At 37.0% G+C, this 21,817-nt stretch overlaps 2 protein-coding genes across 3 annotated transcripts in view; one reads left to right on the top strand and one right to left on the bottom strand.

The window, feature by feature from the left end:
* Positions 1-13,164, bottom strand: part of chd2 (chromodomain helicase DNA binding protein 2) — a 27,557-nt gene extending 14,393 nt beyond the window's left edge. The window contains exons 1-7 of one of the 2 annotated variants that reach the window (XR_006822844.1): positions 12,775-13,164; positions 11,305-11,369; positions 11,099-11,167; positions 7,735-7,790; positions 4,407-6,338; positions 2,882-2,916; positions 701-804 (exon numbers count right to left, since the gene is read on the bottom strand). Coding sequence is in view for 1 of the 2 variants with exons in the window: in XM_046037948.1 (XP_045893904.1) it covers positions 570-804; positions 4,407-4,552 (381 nt within the window). In the remaining variant the exon portion in view is untranslated. Of the gene's footprint in view, positions 1-569; positions 805-2,881; positions 2,917-4,406; positions 6,339-7,734; positions 7,791-11,098; positions 11,168-11,304; positions 11,370-12,774 lie in introns of those variants that run through there. The other variant, XM_046037948.1, reaches the window with a different exon arrangement.
* Positions 12,780-21,817, top strand: fam174b (family with sequence similarity 174 member B). Its single transcript, XM_046037950.1, has 5 exons — positions 12,780-12,987; positions 17,032-17,283; positions 17,423-17,695; positions 18,424-18,555; positions 19,880-21,817. Exons 2-5 carry the CDS (start codon positions 17,276-17,278, stop codon positions 19,881-19,883), a joined length of 417 nt encoding a protein of 138 aa, XP_045893906.1. The 5' UTR covers positions 12,780-12,987; positions 17,032-17,275; the 3' UTR covers positions 19,884-21,817.

Genomic DNA, 21,817 nt, shown 5'->3' with positions numbered 1-21,817 from the left:
AACTGGTCATTTTAGGCATTTTTGCATGAAGAATGACAATGAAATTAGTAATTGATTGGTGAAATAGTTGCAATAGTTGCAGAAGGTCAATCAAAACTACAGCTCTGGAATGTTTTTATATTAATGCTAACTTTTTTGTTTTCCAAGATGTTTCTGTAGCTATTTTACCACCATCTGCAAATTACTAGCTGAGTAGTGCCTCCATTTGCTTTGTGCATTGCATTGTGGGACAATAGTGTACATCAACAGCACATTAAGACAGGTGCTTTCTAGTATGCATACTTACTATTTTCAGTACTTTAATCACATTGTCCAACGTGAACACACTACATATTCAAAACCTGCTTAGAATAAGGCCGTAGTATGGGCCTGGGACACAGTTACAGTAACCTAGATTAAAAAAGATAATATTGCCTTAGTAAAAATTTCTTCACAAATCACATTAATTGTTTGATTACACAAACAAAAGGACTCAATCTCCATTATCGAGGACAGGAACCTTAATCTGCTTTAGAAACAAAATTGCCAGAGAAAACTTCGGTACCTCCCTAAAGCTCAATGACCTTTACCTTCTTCACATCCGCCAGACGCTCCTTCTTTCTAACTGGCTTGTCTTTGACGTCTGCTGCGGTTTGCTGTGATTTGGACTCCGCAGACTCGCTCTCTGACTCTGAGTGACTCTCCGATTCTGAGGAGCTATTTGACTCTGAGTTGTGGGATCTCCTCTGCTCACTGCCATGCTCGCTCTCTGACTGACTCCCCGACTCCGACGCAGAGCGGTTGGATTCTTCTGATGCCGAATTGCTACAGGGACAAGAACATGTTCATTCTTTCGATTTTGCAGAGCATATGTATTTGCTTATATAATTCTGTACACCCAACAACAAAATAGTACAGATGTGAGTAGAGTGGACAGTGGCAGCAACTTAAAAATGTCTTAAAACTCAAAGAGCACACACTTCTCAACTACGACATGGAAAAACTGCAAGAGCTTGATGGCATGAGTAAAGAGTGACTGTCAGCTGAGTGGAAACAGAAGCCTCATTACATCATGCAGCATGTTCCTTACTCAGCTAACAGTCTTACAATAACGTCATTTGCTCTAAGGCACACAAATCCTCTTACAGTAATTTTGAAAAGCCTAAGACCTTGCTTTCACAACTAAAATAACGAGTGAAAACTGAACTAAACTGTAATTTAACAAGCATTACAATCTTTCCTCTCTGCTAACCTGCAATTACTTGTGACATACAGTATATACGTATAGCAGTAATATAATAAAAACTACCACAATGGGCATAATTACTTATGAAAGAGGTATCCAAGGAATAAAGACGTAGAAAATAAATAAATGAATGAACAGTAAAATTGCACTCCCACTATTAGTAGCCTAATGAAAATCTGACTTTTTGTGGAGGAACAAAAATCTAAAGGCTGACTGATGAATGTGGAACAAGGAGCCCAGAGCAGATGCAAATTGTTCCTATGCTTTTTATCTTATGACTCCTTAAATGGAAGCAGTGTATATTTGTGACCCCCTCATCACAGATTATGGCCATAGCTGTGGACAAGATTGTGATTTTGTTAAACTGGTTGTTTCAGTAGATGGATTTTCAGAGGCTTAAAGCTGAGAAAGTATTAAATATTTAAGAATTCCGCAAGAAAAAATAAATCAACATTAAATAAATGTAAATAAACAATTTTGTTACATAGGCTTCTTTTCTTTAAAAACATACATTTTAATCATTTTATGACTCCTCAGACTTATCTTGGGTCTCCTTTAAGCACACACCATGAAATTTATTCAGAAAGAAATGCTGCATAACTCAGGTATACAATATATTAAAATGTTTTGGTCCACCCTCAAGGGGCATATCCTGATGCAATTGTATTCAAATTTGATAAAAAGTGTATACATTTTGTATACACTAATCACAACAGACAGCTGATACCCTGAGATGACAGCACATTTATGTGATGGGGGTAATCACTGGTATGGTGACCTCTACTGTCTGGCTTTCTCTATGTGTAGTACCTTGTCTCGACACATGAGGGCGCTACACGTCAGAACAAATCTCCAGCAAACACTGCTCTACGTGGACCACACAAGGAAAGACATAGGTTGTCTCTTAGAAAAGATTCAAATTAATATAAAGGCTTATTTAATCTGTTAAAAGCAACACCACTCCTATTTTGAAGTTTTAATTATTTTACTTCCTAATGGGTAAGAATGGCCATGTCCGCCATTTATAAGACTATGTGAAGAATACTGTCGGGAAACATGAATTCATTGGTTAGAATTAATTACATCCTAACTGGTGTTAAATTAGTATAATGTCTTGCTTATTTGATTTCACAGCCTGCACCTTCAGCAGCTTTGATGAAAAACTCGGAAGTGCATAGTTTCTTCCAGTTTAAGTGAGGTCAAAAGTGGGAGGGACATAGTAATCTCAAATTATTATTGGCTGGCGTGTTGCTAGGTGGAAGTCTAGCCCTATAGCAGTGCTGTATGCAGGCTTTCCAGTGTCTGAACTCTTCCTGTTCCTCCTCCATGTAGTTCTGAGCTGAGTTTTAATACAGATAAGTGAGCAAGCTGGGCACACAAAGCAAGGGCCATTTTGTGACTCAGGAGAGCATGTATATACTACTTATGTTACATAAAATAAAAAACACTAGATTATTCTGTTGCTCTCCCTGCTGCTTTGCATGTCCAAAGTGCTTATCTATCACTATAAAAAAGTAAGGCTGTCACCAGTAAAAAAGGACATATTTCAATCACAGCTGAAATACTAAAATGGCTGCCACAAAATCACACAGAAAAACTACAAGTGTGATGTAACCTGCTGCAGTGTACAGTCAGTAAAATGCTGAGGGTGATTACCTGCATTTAGCATCCAAACTTCTCTGCGTCTTTATCTAAAAACACAACAGTCTATTGAGATCAGGCTGCATTATTTGTTGTGAAAACATGGCAGCAATTCTAATACCAAGAACTTATGTTGGGCCAAAGCATTTATGCAATAAATACAAGCACTTGCTAGCCATTTGTGTTGTTTCTGAAATCCTGCATTGTCCTGACACCATGCAAATGACCTGATATTAGTAAAAAAAAAAAAAAAAAAAAACATCTTTATTGATCAAAATAGAATGCTGTTTCCACTCTGATATTTGTAGAGGCAGACACCTGAGGACAATAGATACAAACTTGCAAATATTTAACATTTTTATAAAAAGAAAAGCAGACAATACCAGGGGGGAAAAAAAAAAAACATAAAAACTGTTAGGACTCAGTCACAGGCCTTTAAATATACTATATCCCACAAATACACAAAGCCAGATTTAAATAGAAAGGAACATTGTTTTGCTGCAGGTTCACAAGCATCAAACATGAACAAAACAGATATTACTTAATACAAAAGGTGCCTTTTAAATGTAACTGATTGTTGAAAATGACAGTGATTGCATAGATAAAATCTCTTGCTTTACAAGTGAAAGCAACCATTCATTAACTACTTCACAATCATTGTGTGTCAAGAAGTATGACTTGAAACAGCCCACTGTGGTAAAGTCCCCCAAACAGAAAGTAAAAACAACCTACTCCTGAAAACAAATATGAAGTTGGAGGTTAAAAGACTACGTTACATAAGCATGTGAACATTGACACAAGGTCATAATAGTTATTAAGTAGTTTTAAGTTTATTTTCCAACTAAAACAAGAGAAAAATATTTAAACTCTTTAGGATGTTGGACCGTAATGAGAAGAAATAAAAACTTCCATTTCCTAAAACTCTATATCTCGTTCAAAACTATTAGTAGAAGTCTAGATTAAAGAATATATAAATTGTAGCCAAATGCATACTGTATTCAGTAAGAACTAATCATAAAGTATGTAATGTGTGCATATATATATATATATACACACACACACACACACACACACACACACACACACACACACAAATATACCAGATATATTACTGGCAATAAGTAACACCAAAGCAATCCATTGTTTCTGAAATAAATAATACCAAACAATGTTGATAAAATGGTGCAATGCAGTACTAACAAGTAAGACAAGGTCATTTTACTTTATAGCCATAGGACATTAAACATTTGTGACAAATCATTTGCAACATAATACAGGACAAAGTACTTTTCCTGTGGTCTAACACATACATCTTGTGGGCAATGATATCTTAACACAGGCCTGAAACCTCGGTATTGAGTGTAAGAAATGGTAGGAAAATCAGGGTGTGGCTATTAAACAAAAGCAAGGTCATTCATAACAGTGGTGCACTTCAACAAAACCACGTCGCAAATGTATACACAGGTGATCAACCATGCTTGACAAGGTAAACAATCAAGGCATATATGAAAAGGGTAAAAAAAAAGTATAAGGATCATACCTTGATGCATTGCTTTGAGTCGATCCTTCATCCTCTTGTTTTTTACTTTTATTCTTCATCATTGTATGATCCTGGAAATATTTGATAGGATGATCTTTTGTCCTGGTATTTACTGTCAAAAAGTTGGAGGAAGCATGAACTATCATACAAGTCCCACAAGACTGCCTTTGCTGGTGGCAGTTAAAACCCAGGCGGTGCGACACGAGTTAAGAAAAAAGGCATTAAATTGAAAGATTTGAGTATCATTATTTACATCGCTTATTTAAATATAGCGAAGAAGAATGACAGGTGGTAATACAATCCGATGAATATCCATCTTATGTCTTTCAATATAGTCTACGGAGCCGCATGCAATTAATTCAAACTGCGTCATCACATGAAGGATTAGAAAAACAACATTTTAAGAATGAGAAAATCAGTAAATTATGCACTATACAATGTAAACAGACCAATTCAATGTGAAGAAAGGTGGTAACCTATAAATGAACTATTAGATTCACGTTCGCTCTGTCGCAGGTTTTTCTCCGACTCGAATAAAAATAACAAACTGTAAAAGGAAAATAATTAACATAATAATTTACAAATAAAGAGCTTTGTTTCAAAAAGCTTGTAGGCCTTTAAAGTCTTCATCTACTGTCAGACTCAGAGCGACAGAGGCGAGCAGCACACTAAAAATGGAGGCGCGCCATGGCTGCCAGAGACCAGTATGGAAAACAACGACAAGCACTCCCCCAGCACAGACGGCTCATTCGGCTCGAAAAATCAGCCCAAAAACCACAGAAAACGCCTAAATTCTCGTGAAAACACCGACCGTACTATCAAAGCCCTTAAACTGTTATCACAATCAAGCGGTTTCAGTCGAAAAACGGGCAAGAAAAACGGTCTAACGAAAGCCCGTGGCACCCTTCCCAAGGCTCAGCCGCCATCTAGAGCTCCTTCCTAGCTCTGAAAGCTTTGCCTTTGATTGACGCTATTTCCATTTACACCACACTCAGGTGATGTTTAAGTCCCACCCCTTTTATTATGGTTAAAATGTGCTTTTATAAAAACTTATACATATTTTCAGTCTCAGGACACAAGCTTTGAGTTGAAACCTTTCTTCCAACTTCATAAAAAAGGTAAGAATAAGTTAGTGAGAGGCTGTAAAAGTGTGTAATTATTTTGCACCAAATGCATCACTTCCTGCTCAGACAGGAAGAGGAACAACCAGGAGCCATTTTAGAGAGCCTTTGGAAACCATTTCTGTTCAGGCCCAAATATTTTTAATAGCTTTTAATGTGTCTTACAAATATGAGTGTATTCAACTCTTGATTGATTAAGTTAAGATTTATTAAAGCACAAGGGTGCATTTTCATCAACTATTTCCCCTTTCTGTAACCATTCGAATGATAATTTCCTTTGTATAAAAACCGAAACAGAGCAATATTTAAGGAAATCCATCAACCCAGTACGAAGCTTAAACACTTGGCTAGCTTGTACGTTAAATGGGCAAACCTTGATGATAAGTGACACAAAGTCAGTGCAAACCAAATTAATTTCTTGAATAGAGTAGCTTAAATATTAAAGAGCCGAGCTAACGCTATTAACGCTGGTGATAATATCCTCTTGTGATTTTATGGTTAATTAGCTAATGAAACAAAGCCAGGAAATATACGAGGACATACACTTTATTTAAAACAACATTTGAATATCAAATGTACAAAGGCGAATTTTGTGTTTCCCAAAAACAACAGTCATTTTTAAACAAGTCCAATATACAACCAGCAACGGTGTTCCAGTGTCCATGCGGTCGTAAAAATTAAATATCCAAACGTCAAAGTCCAGTCAGAAAACAGTTTCATCTTGTCAAAATTTGGCTAACTGCCAAATCAGTTGCAATCTTCACGTTAAACAACGCTGTCTCCACTTCAGCAATATCCAGTTGAATGGGGTCTTGATAGGATAAAAAAAGAAGGAAAAGTTGTAAGCCCACAGAGCAACTGAAATGAGTAATGATTCACTGTCCAGCTGTTAAAGACGACACGCTAAACCAGACTAAAATTAGACAGTTTAGTAACCTACATGGCTAGCTTTCAGTTGCGCTAGCTAGAATTGCGCAAGTGCATGTGTCAATCTGAAATATAAGCGATTGTAAGAATAAACAACTGTTAAAATATTTATCAAAGTTGCTATTCTCATGAACTGTTTATTAAAAATCGGATCAACATACTGTATTGAATGCAAACTACAGATTTGGGGGTGTTCGCAATCCAGCGCCATAACTGTTATTCATGTTGAGATCAAAGCTGTTGAAATATTGTCTCAAAGCAAAACTTTGATGTATTAAATTCCACTAAGACATTAATTGCAACTTTTTATTCATCGCAATTCTTAGTATTAAGTTAAACAGTGAGAAGTGCAACAAGCTATACCGACAATGCAAGTTCTGTCAAATCTGTGTGTGGCCCTGAATTCCTATAGTTTAGTGAATTTAAAGTAATTGACGAAATGAAGTCTGAGTAGAGTAAATGCTCCAACAATTTGCAAATAAATTCATCAAATGACCACAAGGGGTATGATGAGTCTAGACTTAGCCTAAATCACATCATGCATTACGCATAAAACCTTTTTACGCAAAGTGCGGTGCAACAACAGTAATGTTCAAACAAATTACAATCAAAACAAAACTGGCACGTGAGCAGACAATATGTATGCATCGTCTGAATTGTTAAAATGATCACCAAAGCAAAAGAGATGATTGACCAACAGCTGACAACATAATAGCACCCATTAAGTATTAAAGCAACCCTTCAAGCAATTTTCATACGTCTATTGTTCGAAATCAGAGAAAAAAAAAAAAACCCCACATGGCAGTTAAAGTGTTGAAATACGGCCATAAAATAAAACGTTTTCGGACATGGCACAAGCCATGTTTTCAACTTTAAGGCCAAAAACCTATCAGAGATTTTAGCAAAAATGGGAGAATATAGCAACTCTTAAACAAATGTGGTACCAACAGGAGGCAACACAGCTACATAAAGCCACAGTAAAAAATAATTTATATTATTATCACTAATTAAAGTAACTACATGAATATTTTTATGCATGTACTACCATAAAGTTACATTTACAAACCTTACCATTTGTTTATGCACTCTACCTGCTAACATTTAGGTCTTTCGCTTGAACTAAAAGCGAATGGCAGCAATAAATATAAGATCTGCTTAAAATAGAATTGTGGTATCCTCAACCTATCCGAGTAGGATATAGGGAACATGTTATCTCTAAGTTGCAATTCTATTGATTATTTTGAGTGCAGTAAGCATGTGAATCAACATGAAGAACTTACAGAGCTGTCTTCTTTTTCTTCAAATTTGAAAATCTTCACACCAGTCCATGTCTCCGCTGTAGAAGAAACAAGGAACAATGAATAATGTCCATAAAAACATACATCAGATACACATAGAAATAGTAAATAGATGAACCACTTAATGTGGCTGGCTTTAACTAGTTTGAAGCATTTGGGTTCTCTGACTTGTGAGGTTAATTGCAACTGACTTAGATGACTGACAAAACTTACTTTTCCCAGCAAACAATCATTTGAATGGGAGGAATGTGTTTATCTCAGAGAAAATGCACACTTTTCTCCGTTCTTCACAGTAATAACTTTTGATTAATAGCTGCTGTTCTGTACAGTAAATGCTTTTGCTCGAAATGTTTTAAAAAAGGAAAAGTCTAGCTTAAGTCTAGTTCTGGTCTTTTTAAAGAACCCAATTTTAACAGAACTCGTAAGCCTAACATACATCCTTTCATATTTAATATCACTGTTACAAACAAGTGGGCTTGGGCGGCATCTACTATTTTTGACATTTCACTTGGGTATGCGGTATATGACGGTATTTGTGTTTTGTAAAAGCGGAGATGCTTGTGATATAAGTACTGTAGCATGTGCGACAATGTCCAGCCTGTAATGCTGTGTGTCTAAAATGCAATTAGCCTAGTTAGACAAGTCTTGCTGGGTTTCACTACTTATGCGCAGATACCGACACATCCGTGGGCTGAACGGTGATAATGCGCACACAGCTTCGCCCATGTTGGCTGACTCACCTTTACCCTCAAGACTAAACCCAAAATACTCCAAATGAGGGGGAGAGGCATTTTTCTTTTTACTAACCCTGTAACATTATCCATACCACTTGCAGTCGCCAATGAGTAGCTCCTTTTTGTGTACATAGTGATTGTGTGGTTGAGCGAGAGAGAGTGAGTGGCAGAGAGGGACTGTGAATGCAGCGGAGCAGAAGTTGTCAATTTAGCAATTATAGATTACAGTTAGTGAATAAAGGCTGCAGCTAAAGCTCCAGTGTGTGTTGTTTAACAACTGCTGGAAAGGTGAAGAGGGTTGTCCCATTGAAAATGACGTCACGTTGTTTCATGCAGACTGGCCCGCCTACAAAATATCACCTCAATACAGCATCTCCGAATCAGTTTAAGTGTGATCACTGTTTCAGTAATGTAATCTGACTAATGCTTACAACTCATTACGTGTCCTCTTACAATAAATACAACTTATTTGGTCTTTCGAGGGATTTTGCTACAAACAGTACAGATACTGTTCTGTGAACAAAACATACTCACTGTGTGTCTGGTTGACAGTTCTAGTGCTGTGTGGTGCATTTGTGTACTCTTGGGAAACTCATACATCTCCGAGTGAATTCGGCTTATAGATTTTTACAATCATGTAAAAAGGTTTCCATTTTCCAAATCATATTGGTAACTGTATAGTTTGGCATTTACGTTCTTTTGGGGGGCTTCTAGCCTTGCCAGCCTTTTCATTTAAAGGACTCCTTTTGGTTCCTACAGCTACGCCTTACACTTTAAGTGCAGCCAAAGAATCACTTTTCTGTTTTCAGAGCAACTTGTATTATCAAATTTATTTGGTTAATCAATGTCTAAAATAAATATCCAATGATCCATCTTTAAAGAATTTTAGATTTTCTCTTACTTGTTAAATCCATGTCGATGTTGTAAAGATGCAAAATGGTCACATCATTAGCTGTATGTATTGATCATCAAGTAGGTAGTTACTGTTAGTATTCCAGAACTTCCATATGGTGCATCCCTAATCTCAGGAAATTGGTGTGTTTTAGTTGTTATGTTGCCAGTTAAGACACTTATCATATTTTATGATTGGTTTATGTTATTCATTTTTTGTGGCAAATGTAAAAAAATAAATAAATAAATAAATAAAAAAAAACGCAAATAACATCACAGCTGCCAGTTAAGGACGCACTGATCATACTTTGACTTTCATTTGGTTGACATGTTGGGGTTATCTGAAGCAGCGACATGAGGAAATAATGAACAATGTAGATCAAATGGCACACAAGGCACCTAATATTAATCTGAAAAAATATTAATGAAATAAATTTGCCTGTTGTCGTGATGCCCTCTACAGGCTATGATTATAATGGCATTTGGAGAATGCACCTGTACAGCCAAAATCGGCAATAGTTCTTTTTACGATACCCTTGCAGAATGCCACCAGTGAGCTAAGTTACAAAATGTAATACAAAATGTAAAAGTAATCAAATTTGGAATGTTAACACAGGTTTTCAAACTGTTGACAGATGCGGCAGTGTGAGCGAAAATGTGTTCAATGGGAATCGAGCTTTATATGTTTATCATCATCCACACCAGAGTTACACGAGGATCTTAGTGCAAATATTTGCATTTGAGTACAACTCTAAAAAGGATACGCAACTTCTGAGTTGCTTAAGTAGTGAATTAGTTAAAGCTGCAATTAATCCTTTAAATCTCTTAAATCTTTTTATTTAATTAATGACTTACAAAAAATTCCAATATGGCCAGTCTCTTCACATCACGGACATTTAAGCACGATTTCATGAATGTCTTCGGATCGCAAACCCACCAAACTCACTTCCTGCCAGTGGCCACAGTTCAGTGTTGTAAAATGTCAGTTACTGTTAATGTTACTAGAATTAGTGCGATGTGACGATGGTCAGTTGTTTTTAATACATGGGACTTTGTTATGATAAAAAAAAATTCATAATGTGTAAGTGGGTCATAGGTTAGCTACCTAGTCGACCAACCATGATGAACATATTACAAATCTGGATGTTATTGTAATATAACTGAATGTTTGTTAAAATAACACATACATACATATTGAATATGTTTTAAATGTTAAAATGTATTGACTCTCACCCCTATCAGTAATTTCAACACTTAAATACATACATTACACCGAGAGAAGCCACTTATGAGTTTAAATTCTCTCCAATTTATATGAATTGAATATACATATTTAAATAATGATTTTAAACTACACGAAATGTCTTTCCCAGAGTCAGGTATTTGATCAATTAAAAATATTTTTCATTGACGTGTATGTCCTCGCCACATTATACACTAGATGGCGGAACTGTCCTACCATCAGACATGAGTCATTACTTATAGTCAAAACAAACAGCTGTAATAAACACAAACTACATGACAAATTATGTTTAACGCTGCGTCCAAGTAATGACACTCACATACAAGTGAAAAAACACACTGTTCACTATTGTTTATTCATTTACGTTTTTGTGGTCAGTAAAAACATTAAATTGTTTTGACACATTTGAAGAGTTCGATGCACAGATAACATGCAATGCATCTTCTAGGCATTTATCTATCTTAAAAATTCTACTTACAAATTGCCATTGCAGCGTGAATCACCCGAATCCTTCAACTCCCGACTCCGTGTTGGCTAAATGTCAACCCTTTAAAATAGAAAAATAAAGACTCAGAGAGGAAATGGGACAACAGCACACCCTACTGGTTACACGTATGCATCGGTAACTACAGCTAATGAGACTGCACAAAACATGGAAAGTCTGGACCGTTTAAAAACACATACCATTTAGCTTGGGTCAGATGATCTCCTTCTTCTTTGGCGCAATTTGTGAAACATCACGGGAATTCCTGCAAAATACAAAACACGATTATGATCCTTTTTGTAGTAACGATTTAAAGAAATCGCAACTAATGCTGGCATAAAAACAGACATAAGTAGGAAATTTGTGTTTTAAGATACAGATTATTTTCGATAAGGTTTCAGAGCTCATTAACATATGAAGAAAATTATAAATAAGTCATTGCATATTTAGTCTGGAAAATGTTTCATCTTTGCGTGTCTTGGTGGTTCAAAATGCCACTAAATTTGTCTTCAACGGTAACATCCTATTGAGAATAGCTTTAAGGGGACATTTTGTTAAGTGCATGGTGGTACTAATCCTGAATCCTTGGATTTAAAAATATAGTTTTAGATACACATATCTATTATAAAAGACTGTATCATCAGTTTCATTATGTTTAGTATTTGCCTTCATATGAAGTAACTCAACAGCCTTGTCCATGAGACCGTGATATTAAGATTAATTTATTTCTTTATTTAATCTTAAAACTGTATATTGAGTTTCCTCAAATTCAGACTTGTAGTGTAGCTTTCTAACATAAAAATCTATCATTACATGTCTTGCAGGTGTAATGCAATATGGAAAAAAGAACATTAATGTACATATTTAAATTACTTCTCCATTCAGTACCTTAAAGGGTTAAAAGCCAACACCCTATTTTGTATTTCGAGGTATATCTGAGCTTTAATAACATATAGAACCTTTATTTGACTAAGAAATCGTGTATAGTTTATGTATAGTGCTACAATGGATGAATTGTGTTCCAATTGTTATATTTAGAGCATTTTGTCAACTTGTCATAATTCATTTAAACTATTTTTTTAAATAATAAGTATCAAGCATCTCACACTGACTTAAATCTTGTTATAAACTACACTGATACACTCTGTGGTAAGGTAAAGTGAAAAATCATCGATTTTTAAATATGTTCTTTGTGAACAATTCGGTGAAAAACAACAAAAAACAAATATACTGAAAATAAACAAAAATATGCCTAAGCTGGTTGTGTTGATGTCAACTAGTCTCAATACAGCATCCAAAAAACGAAACATTTGCTTATTTTTGTTGTAATTGTCGAGCAAATTCAGACAAGGGCATTTGCCCTTTCAAGGACAAAGCAAATTTTAAATGCGTAGGTTGAAATAACTCCAAACAGGTCGAGTACAAATGTGGTTGTCCAAATATTAACTAAGGTAACTCGAAACACAGCTAGCAAAGATGTAAATCCCATCAACTAAAACACAAGTTAAAGCAATTTACACTCTCTACATCGTTTTCTTTATTCTTCGCTGCAACACACCATGGCCATTTTTACAACACTGCGTCTAACTGTCGTTCTTTCCACCATATTGCCAGACTCCCCTGCTTCGTATTTTACAGCTATTAAAGTGATATTACTCATAAGTTCTTACCCATTTCCCAGACCGTGTCTATCCGCCGTCATCTGCCCCGAACAGTGTCGCGTTTTTGGGCGTTTTTTGTCGTTTTGGTGGGTCTTTTGGCCGCATCGTTCCGCCCTTCTACCTCTCTGTTCTCGACGCCTCGCTCCTGTGTTGCGTGTGTCCTCCTCTCTGCCTCTGCCTGAGCTGATATCCTTCAGCGGCTCTGCCCACTTTCCTCTCAACGTAAGCCAAACTCTACTTCCTCTCCAGCGCCGTGTAGCTAGGCGCTAGCAGCCTACTGAACCTGATGACCGCCGAAAATCTTATACCCTGAGCCCCAAACCCCTAGCAATACATTTGAAACGTTTTCAAAATTACAAGTAACGTTAGCGTTAACCAAACACATTTTATGTTGTCTTTTTATTTCAAAAAATAGCTACACATAGCCACGTGAGCAGTGAACCAATCAAATCGAGCTAGAATTAAACGTTAACGGTTATTTTAAACCAGTAGCCTGAGTGACCTACTGATAATACACGTATTTACGAAAACTTGAAATAATCTGGTAAAAATATACACACAAATATGTAAGTGGTTAAGTACTGTAATTGAGGGGTTTGTTCAGGTGTAGAAAATCACCTTTTCTCTTGGTAGTGGTCCAGTGTGTGTGCTGCCATACTTCCCTCTATCATCAGCCATATAGGAACACTCAAAACTTCAGTATGTTTATTTGCTGTGTAATAAGCTATGTCTGGCTTCAAAAACACATGCCTTTTTTGAACCCTTTCCTTCTGGAGGTCCTTGAAAGGTAGTGCATTGTGGGTGCAAGGCTGTTAATAAATGATCAATAACCTGTTTATTCCCTGGATTAACATAGTTCAGACATCAGACTTAGTTCCTGTTGTTGATGTAGTAGACCTGGGCCACCTCATTGCCACCATTTCCTTGTGATGAAGGAGTGATTGAGGCCACACACCGCTTTTGAAGTGAGAGATGCCATGCACAGAAGGGATTTTTTTTTATGTGGTTTATGTTTTATATTACAAACATATACAAATAAAAATCAAAGTGAGATTGGAAAGCTGTTTCATAAAGGTTAATGTGAGTATGTGTAACTGAACATGGATGCAATGTCAGATGCTTGAGAGAAGCCTGTGGCCAAACGACCAAATCAATGAAATGAACCTTATTATTTGTTTTAACTGAAAAAGTTTGAAAGAATAAAATTAGAAGTCTAATGGGGACAACCAAACATGGCGAACTTTGGCTGCTCAGTCAGTGCAGCCTTTATTGGACAGTCTATGGAGTCTGCGGTATGCACTCCACCCCCGTCATTGGCCAATGAGATGTTTGACATGACAGCGCATGCTCTTTGCAGTGGAAGATTTCTTTAAAAAGATCCTCAGCCTAGCAACAGCACTGCGCTGCAACTGCATACCAATCCAGACCTCACAAGGGAAGTGAACACGGTCTTCTATTGACTGACTGGTTGGATGGGTTTGAACAGGGAAGTGCTTAACTAAAGAATCTGTTCTAAGTAGTATCTTATGCCTTTATCAGTTTGTTTATAAGTCACCTGAATGTTGCAATCTAAAAGTATTTGCTTTCAGAGATTGGAAATTTAGTCTAACTGGCACTGTTGTTGCAGCACAAAGATTAGTATATATCCCCTTCTAAAGAGGACCAATTTGGTTTCACCTAAGGCAGGTTGTTAATTATTGCTATTGGTGCTGCATGTAAGAAAAAAGGAAAAGTAAATAAATGCCTGATCAACTGATATGGATAGTTCAGACAGTTTTTTCCCACTGGTCTTGATGTGATGTGATTATGTAATGACTTTACTGTAGTCACGGTAAACAAATGCTCATTAATGTAACATACACAATGCCATTTTATATAAGTCCAGGCTTCAGTTAGTAGTCAGCAGCAAGAACCTTTATATGGGCTTAATATTTACAATAGTACCATGAGACTACTACGTTAACTTGCAGCAAGGATCAACATTTAACATGTAACATTTCCTTTTAAGAGTGGGAAGGCAGAATTGCAGCCACTCTGGTTTTGTCAAGATTACACAACGCTGTTGCAGAAGCGTGTGTTTTGGTGTGTACGCTCATGGGTGTGTTATTTCAGATAGAAGCATGTAAACCAAATGTCATGGTTTGATGCAAATAACTGGTGACAGCTGACATAAGAACAGGTATGCTATGTTCTTATGTTTGCCGTTCAATTAGCAATCTTTACACAGGTGTAGTCATGTTGTTCAACAAACAGCTTTTGAGATTCAAATGGTCAGTGGGGTAGATGAATGGTAAGGCATTGCTTTGACAGGAAACCCAAACTGTGTTGTAAGCTAGTTTAAAAAACAGTGTAACGTGATCACTGTAGTCCCACCCTGAGCCGTTTCTCTGTGCAAAGTTCAGGCCATTCTCTTGGAATGTGACAACCCTCCTTCAGCTAACCTTGTGGCAACCAAATCATGCACAGAGGGGGAAATCTGCTCAACAAGCAAAAAATCGCCCAAACAACATAACAAAATCAAAATCCAGTTTTATAGACTATAGGTAGTGTCTATAGGTTTTGTGTGCATGTAAGTGTACTGTACCTTCCTCACTTAGAAGCTAATCTAAAATCATAAAATCAGAACGACCTATTATGATAGAAACAAATGTCAGCTGCCACATGTTTTATTAACTGTGTAATGTAAAGGCCTACTCAGAACAGTCTCTTCTGGATCTCCACATGTGCATTAAAGGAAAATACATGCTCTCTGGTTTTTGTGCTGCCATCTGGTGGGCTTTGATCAAATTAAATGGCTCTCATATACAGGAGTGCAGCAGAGGGCAATCACTCCAAGCGTAGTAGTAGGTGTCCAGAAATAAGACCAGACATCAATATACACAATGCTTAACAGGCTGACTTGTCATTGTTTTCAGCTAAAAGAAGCTGCTGCAGGCTTACACTCTGTGTTATATTTTGCATGAGTCTGCTGTAAAGGGCTTTAACTGCAAGTTCCCCTAAGACATCAGTTTGTAGTGGTAAATTGAAGAACATTTTCAATAGGACTTTGCAGACTGTAAATCCAAAGTCTAGTGGACACATAAATGGAGACATAAATGATGTCTGTCTGAGTAAGTGAAACAAAGACAGTGATTGATTGTGTATTGGCTTTATGCCTATAGGTTTGCTGAATGATTATCACCATCACTGATCAATTGACTTGTTTTGATTTTTCCTGGAATCTGAGGTCCTGACCCCTGAGTCTCATGCCCTTTGAAAATCGTGTGTGCTATGTCCCACTGGTAAACAGGGCAATGCTGCCTTCAGGTGCTGTCAGAAATGTATCACGACCGTTAAAGCCCCAAAGGAGCTGCGAAGTTATAAGAGATGTTAGAATGATCTGTGATGCCGAAGTCTTTAAGATGTGATGTTTGGGGTTAACTGTGTCAAAACTGTGAACTTGATGAATGAATAGTAATTGTACTGTGTTACTATTTTGTTCCAAATGGGCTACACACAGGACTATGGGCACACTTTGGAATGTTTTGTCATTAGAAATGTGTGTTTTAATGTGGAATATAAGCACACCTGCAACATGTTCTGCCCTCTTGACTTTCACACCTCTTTTCCCTCCACACATTCTGAAAAAGGGTAGACATATATCTAAGAACCAAATGGTGGGAAAAAGATAATGCAGTAATGTGCATGAGATACAAAAATAGTAACACAAGGCATATCCTCTGTGCTGTTGTAATGTGGTGGCTTTAATGACCTGAGAAAGAGTCAACACTCTGCAATTACACACACGCTGGACACGCTGAAACTAACTGATATTATCACTATCTTTAAATTAGATTATTTGAGACAAAAATATAATTAACCAATAAAATCAATTAAACTTATTAGTTAAAAAAGAAAGAAAGAAAATAAAGAGACTTTCTCAATTGTATTCCTGGCAGCATGGGAACGGTGCATGTAAAAAATTTGGTAAAAAAAAGATGTTATGTTTGGAGGTTAATTTAATAGATAGGAGAAGGAGACAGACACTGTATCATGCATTAATAAATAATTTAATTAATATTTGTTTTTTAATCATATGAGGACGGCAGGGCAAAATCCTGTCACTGGTCCTTCTTTTGGCCTGCACGAGTAAGCCTAATTGAATATTATTTTTTTATTTGTAATAAGTTCTTCTTTAAAAGTGTTGTCAAACATGGGCTACTAAAACAAACTTTGCTTGTCATTTCGTTTCAATTGGATTTGTCAACATCCTTTTCTTGGCGACAGCTGGTCTCTAGGTATCAGGAAGTACGAGGGCGCCTTGAAGGCAGCACAAACCCACACAATAACGCTCCTCTTCAGCACTAGGAGCAGCGGGCCAGCCTGCAGAGCGCTTCCGGAGGCGGATTATACCCACCTCTGCACGAAGCCCTAATGCCATCAGGAAGGAATTTCCATAACTCACCTCAAGGGAAGCACGTTTTGGAAGCAAACAAGTCTACCATTAGGAGAAGCTTGGACGAGGAGAGAGATGGATAAGTGAGCCTCGCTATTTCTTTATTGTGCAGCCTAAATAGCACAATCTGTCATTGATAAGACGATCCTCTATAATGTGACAGCTGCTGTCTCATTTCATCTATAACGACCGAAACATCCTGCTTGCATTTTTCTATTTCAGCACCATGGTGACATACAATCTGGTTTTAACTTTTGTCATTGCGGCTCTTTGGCGGGTTGGTGGCGTACCACTCACTTTCCCCGCGACGCAGTTAAATTCAACATCATCATCAATCATCAGCGAAGATGAACTGACGAACAATGTCACGGATGCTGCCGTGGGATCCCGGATTTCATCCCTAATGACGCATCTCCCAACTCTGAAAAACATTGTCATTTTCATCTGCGTGTTAACAGCTGTTCTCATCACGTGCCTGGTCATCAAAGTGGTCAGGTAGGCAGGTTGATCCCACTGTAATAACCAGCCTTGCAATGATGTCGTCACATTATGATGTGTTGAAATCTTAATAGTCTTAGTGAATGAATCGATTAGGAGCATGTGGTTGTGTGTTAGGCTCAATGTGTGGGTGGTAGCCAAGTAGAAAGGTCAGGGCCTATAGTGATAATGTTCCTACAGGGAAGTGTGTGGAGGCACTTGACTTATAAGCAACCTGCTTTATGTAGGCTATTTGTAACCTTATGTGTCTGAGAGCTGTGAATCTAATAAGTGAATATTGTTTTTACATGTCTGATCATTACCATTATCAGACTTTATTTTAGTCTAGTTTATAAGATATTAACAAATAGTGTGAAATTCACATAACAAGTTCCCCTTGAGGTGTCTTCAAATTGCTACAATGTCATTGAAAAGAAGAAAATGGCAAATCTCCACATTTGAAAAGGTGTTACCAGAGAATGTTTGGTTGATTAATAGGCCTAATCAGTTATCACAATTGGTGGTTTTAGTTAATGTCCATTTTAGCTGTCTGTTTCATATGAGGAAAACATCTGGGCTATTAGGACTGTAAGCTACTAACAGACAGTTTTTGTAAAAATATACCAATTTAACCCTCTCCATCTGGAAAACCTACAATAGGTTTACAGCTGATGTTGTGGTTTAGTCAGCATAAAGGGTGTGATTTTATCTCTTGTGCTCATTTGGCACCGTTCTCTTTCCCACAGATCTGGGAGACGAATCAGAAAAACACGGAAATATGACATCATAACGACACCTGCAGAGCATGTCGAGATGGCCCCTCTTAATGAGGAGAACGACGATGATGATGACTCAACCCTCTTTGATGTCAAATACAGGTTTGTTCTTTTTTAAGTAGTTAAGCAATAAGGCGTTCATGCAACAGATATTCATGTTATTCTAAAACCAAAGAAAACGTGTCTTTTTCTTCTGTTTCAACAACTGCAGGCGTTGTCCCAATGAGAATGTTCTAGACATTTCAGAAAAGTTAGGCCTATTTGGATACAGTGGAGATATTGATAACTGTAAAGTGTGATAAGGGCATTATAATCTAGTCCATAATCCACACAATGGCCCTTTATTCCTACAGAAATGTATCTGTACAGTACAAGGTAAAAGGTAGATACTATTTTACAACACAGGGTTAACGAGATTAAGTTGTCGTTCCCTTTACGCTACTCACAAAAAATATGCAAAAATGATATACAATAGATGGGTGGACTGTGACAGCAAGGGAACAGCAGGGAAGAAGCTGCTCTGAAATCTGGTGGTATGACATCAGATACGTCTGTATCTCAAGCCAGATGGCAGAGTGAACAGGCTGTGGCTGGGTAGGTACTGTCTATTAGTATCCTTAAGGCTCAGCACAGGTTACTCATCTCACCAATGTCACCTGATGTACGGTAGATGGGTACCAAAGATCTGAGTGGTTTTAATCACCCGCTGCAGAGCCCTCCGGTCCTGGGCCGTGCACATCCCATGCCAGTTTGTGATGTTTCCAGTTAGGATGCTTTCTATTGCTCCTCTGTCTTTATCCTCAGGATAAGTCCCTAAATAAATATTTAGTGTTCTTAGTGTTTGACTGTATAAAAGAAATTCCCTTTTAAACTAAACATTTCTAGTAGTTTTGTACTTACCTGGTTGTGCTAGTCTAACACTCTCAATGCCTCTACTTACCACCCTTGTTACCACTTTAGTCATAAAGTGTTTTAACCTTGATTTCCCTATGTAAAGCACTGTGTGACTTCGTTTTGACTTTTCAACTTTGCGGGGTGGCACCACAGTTTTGGCAAAGTTATTCATCTTGTGCTATTAAAAAGCTGAATTAGTCTCTCACTTTTAGTAGACGTGTGTTGCTCTTAATTTTAAGCACTGACGAACTTGAAGTAATGATTTTCTCAAACAGTGCATTTAAAATACGTGTTTGAACTACTCGCTCTACTTGAAGAAACACACTATTTTAAAGAAACACTGTTTTAGTTCATGCAATGTTGACATTAGGTTTCACCCTTCCGGCCTTTCAATTGTTCTTTAACACACAACCACTTCCTCAAGGGAAGATAATGTCCTGTTTACCTGACATTCTTGCCTTCCAAGTCAGACAGGACTTGAATAGATTTCCTCCTCACAGTAACACAAGATCAAATTCTGTTTTTTTCGCAGGTGAATCTCAGCATGGACATCGATATCTGATAACTCCAGGACAACTCAAGTGACTTCCTGTATTTTTTGTGTTGCCTAGTCTTACCAAATCAACCACGTCACATGCTGCTTGTGCATGGCTTTTATCTGTATTTAAAGAACTGGAGCCACATTGATATTACTGTTTGCTGCTGTGCTGACAAATCTATCATATGGCCCAAATACCTGCCCAGTTCTTTATACTGTTAAAGATAATGCTTCATGTTGTGACTTGGAGTTCAGTCATCTTCATTCAATCAACTTGTTACATGGGAATTATGTTTTATTTACATTTAGTTTTTGATACACTTGAGCTACAGTGTACAGCATTGGGGCTGAGGAGTTCATTGTAGGAAACAAGGCCTGCTTTGAAGCTATGATCTACCTATATTAAAATGCAGGACTAATCACACGTGATTTGAGTGAATATATTATCTTTAAGTGAATACTCGGTGGCCACTAAAGATCATCAGTTAATGTATAAAATGTTAACATGCAACACAAATTTTGCAGAGAATACTTTATTCAAATGTAAAATTTGCACTCAGAATCTAGTGATATACAGTAATTGATATTTTTAACTAAACTTTCATACCAAATATATTTCTATCTGCTAACCACTTTATTGTGCATATGTACTGTATATATACAGTATATACATGTGTTGTTTTAGACATTCCTGTTAGGCTACTGTCTCAGCTGAAGTGTTACGTTTCCAAGGTTTGACTGAAGTATATTGTGATGTATGGAATTGTTGTGAATGCTGTAATCTCTTGGACATTTGAGTCTAAAATGGGGTTTTACCGTACTGACAAAATCCTTAAATGATTTGGCCCATTAGATAAGTATTAAATTACTATTAAATTAAAAACAATAACTGCTTTGTTACATTTGTTACATATTTTATTCAAATACCAAATACACAATAATCAAAATGCCAGATTTAAAGAAAATTAAAGAAAATGGCAGAGGAGTTTACAAACCTTCCCTGTCTCTTGTCTGCACCCTAAAATGTAATACAGTAAACTAACAACAATGTAGAGTACTCCTAAAGTAGGTTCCTGCAGCAGATGTGAGTGTGGGCCTTGTAGGTGACCTTCTGTTTTAATCCAAATTGTTATTTGATAGTCCCCCTTGGCCTACGGGTGCAGCTGTTTCCAAATGACCCCCAGCTTTAGTGAACAGAAAAAAATAAATATAAACTACAATGGCCAATCATGTACAACCTATTAACATTTTCTTTCTGGGAGAAAGAGCATTGTGTATTTACCTTTGTTGTCACAGAAGACTGGATATATTTATTATGTTAGATATACAAGCGGTATGCAGGAGTGTGTAGAAAGGATTTTTTAATCATACATTGAATCATATGTGAATCAGATTTTTTTGATATTATGTCCTTTAGCAGACTGCTGGCTTATTTCACGTGTTTTCCATCAGATTATATGACCACTGTTCATTTCAGTACTGTGTCATGTTTCATTTTAGTCTTTCACTGTATGTGCAGAAAACTGTAGATTCATTTTTGTGTATAGTTATCCTCATCCATCTTGGCAACATCTGATTTTATTTCTTTGGTTGTGTGTGAAATTGTGGAAAAAAAGCTTGTCTCATCTAAAGATGCTATTTCTGGGCTTTCATTAGAATTGAATCATCTGCTGCAGAAAGTTCCTCTTGTAAAATTAATAAAAGTCATCGTGGTAGCTATTTGAAGACAAACTAATCTCCCTGATCCCACATTTGAACCAAATGAAGTTAAATGTTCAAACTACTTTGGAAGTTTATTGAAAACAAGTCACTACTTGGTTTTTGACACAGACGTGTATAGGTGTTATGTGTACCCACGGCTGTTTCCTCAGTTTCCATTTCTTTGAAAACACTACTGAAATAAAACTGCTTCCTTTGAAGTGTTAAACCGTT

The sequence above is a fragment of the Micropterus dolomieu genome, linkage group LG22 (genome assembly GCF_021292245.1).
Source record: "Micropterus dolomieu isolate WLL.071019.BEF.003 ecotype Adirondacks linkage group LG22, ASM2129224v1, whole genome shotgun sequence".
Taxonomy (NCBI): domain Eukaryota; kingdom Metazoa; phylum Chordata; class Actinopteri; order Centrarchiformes; family Centrarchidae; genus Micropterus; species Micropterus dolomieu.
The sequence above is the reverse complement of the archived record's forward strand: the minus strand, read 5'-3'. Positions and strand labels throughout refer to the sequence as shown.

Coding starts and splice junctions, on each gene's coding strand:
- fam174b (XM_046037950.1), top strand. Junction 17,696..18,423: donor CTGGTCATCAAAGTGGTCAG/GTAGGCAGGTTG, acceptor TCTTTCCCACAG/ATCTGGGAGACGAATCAGAA.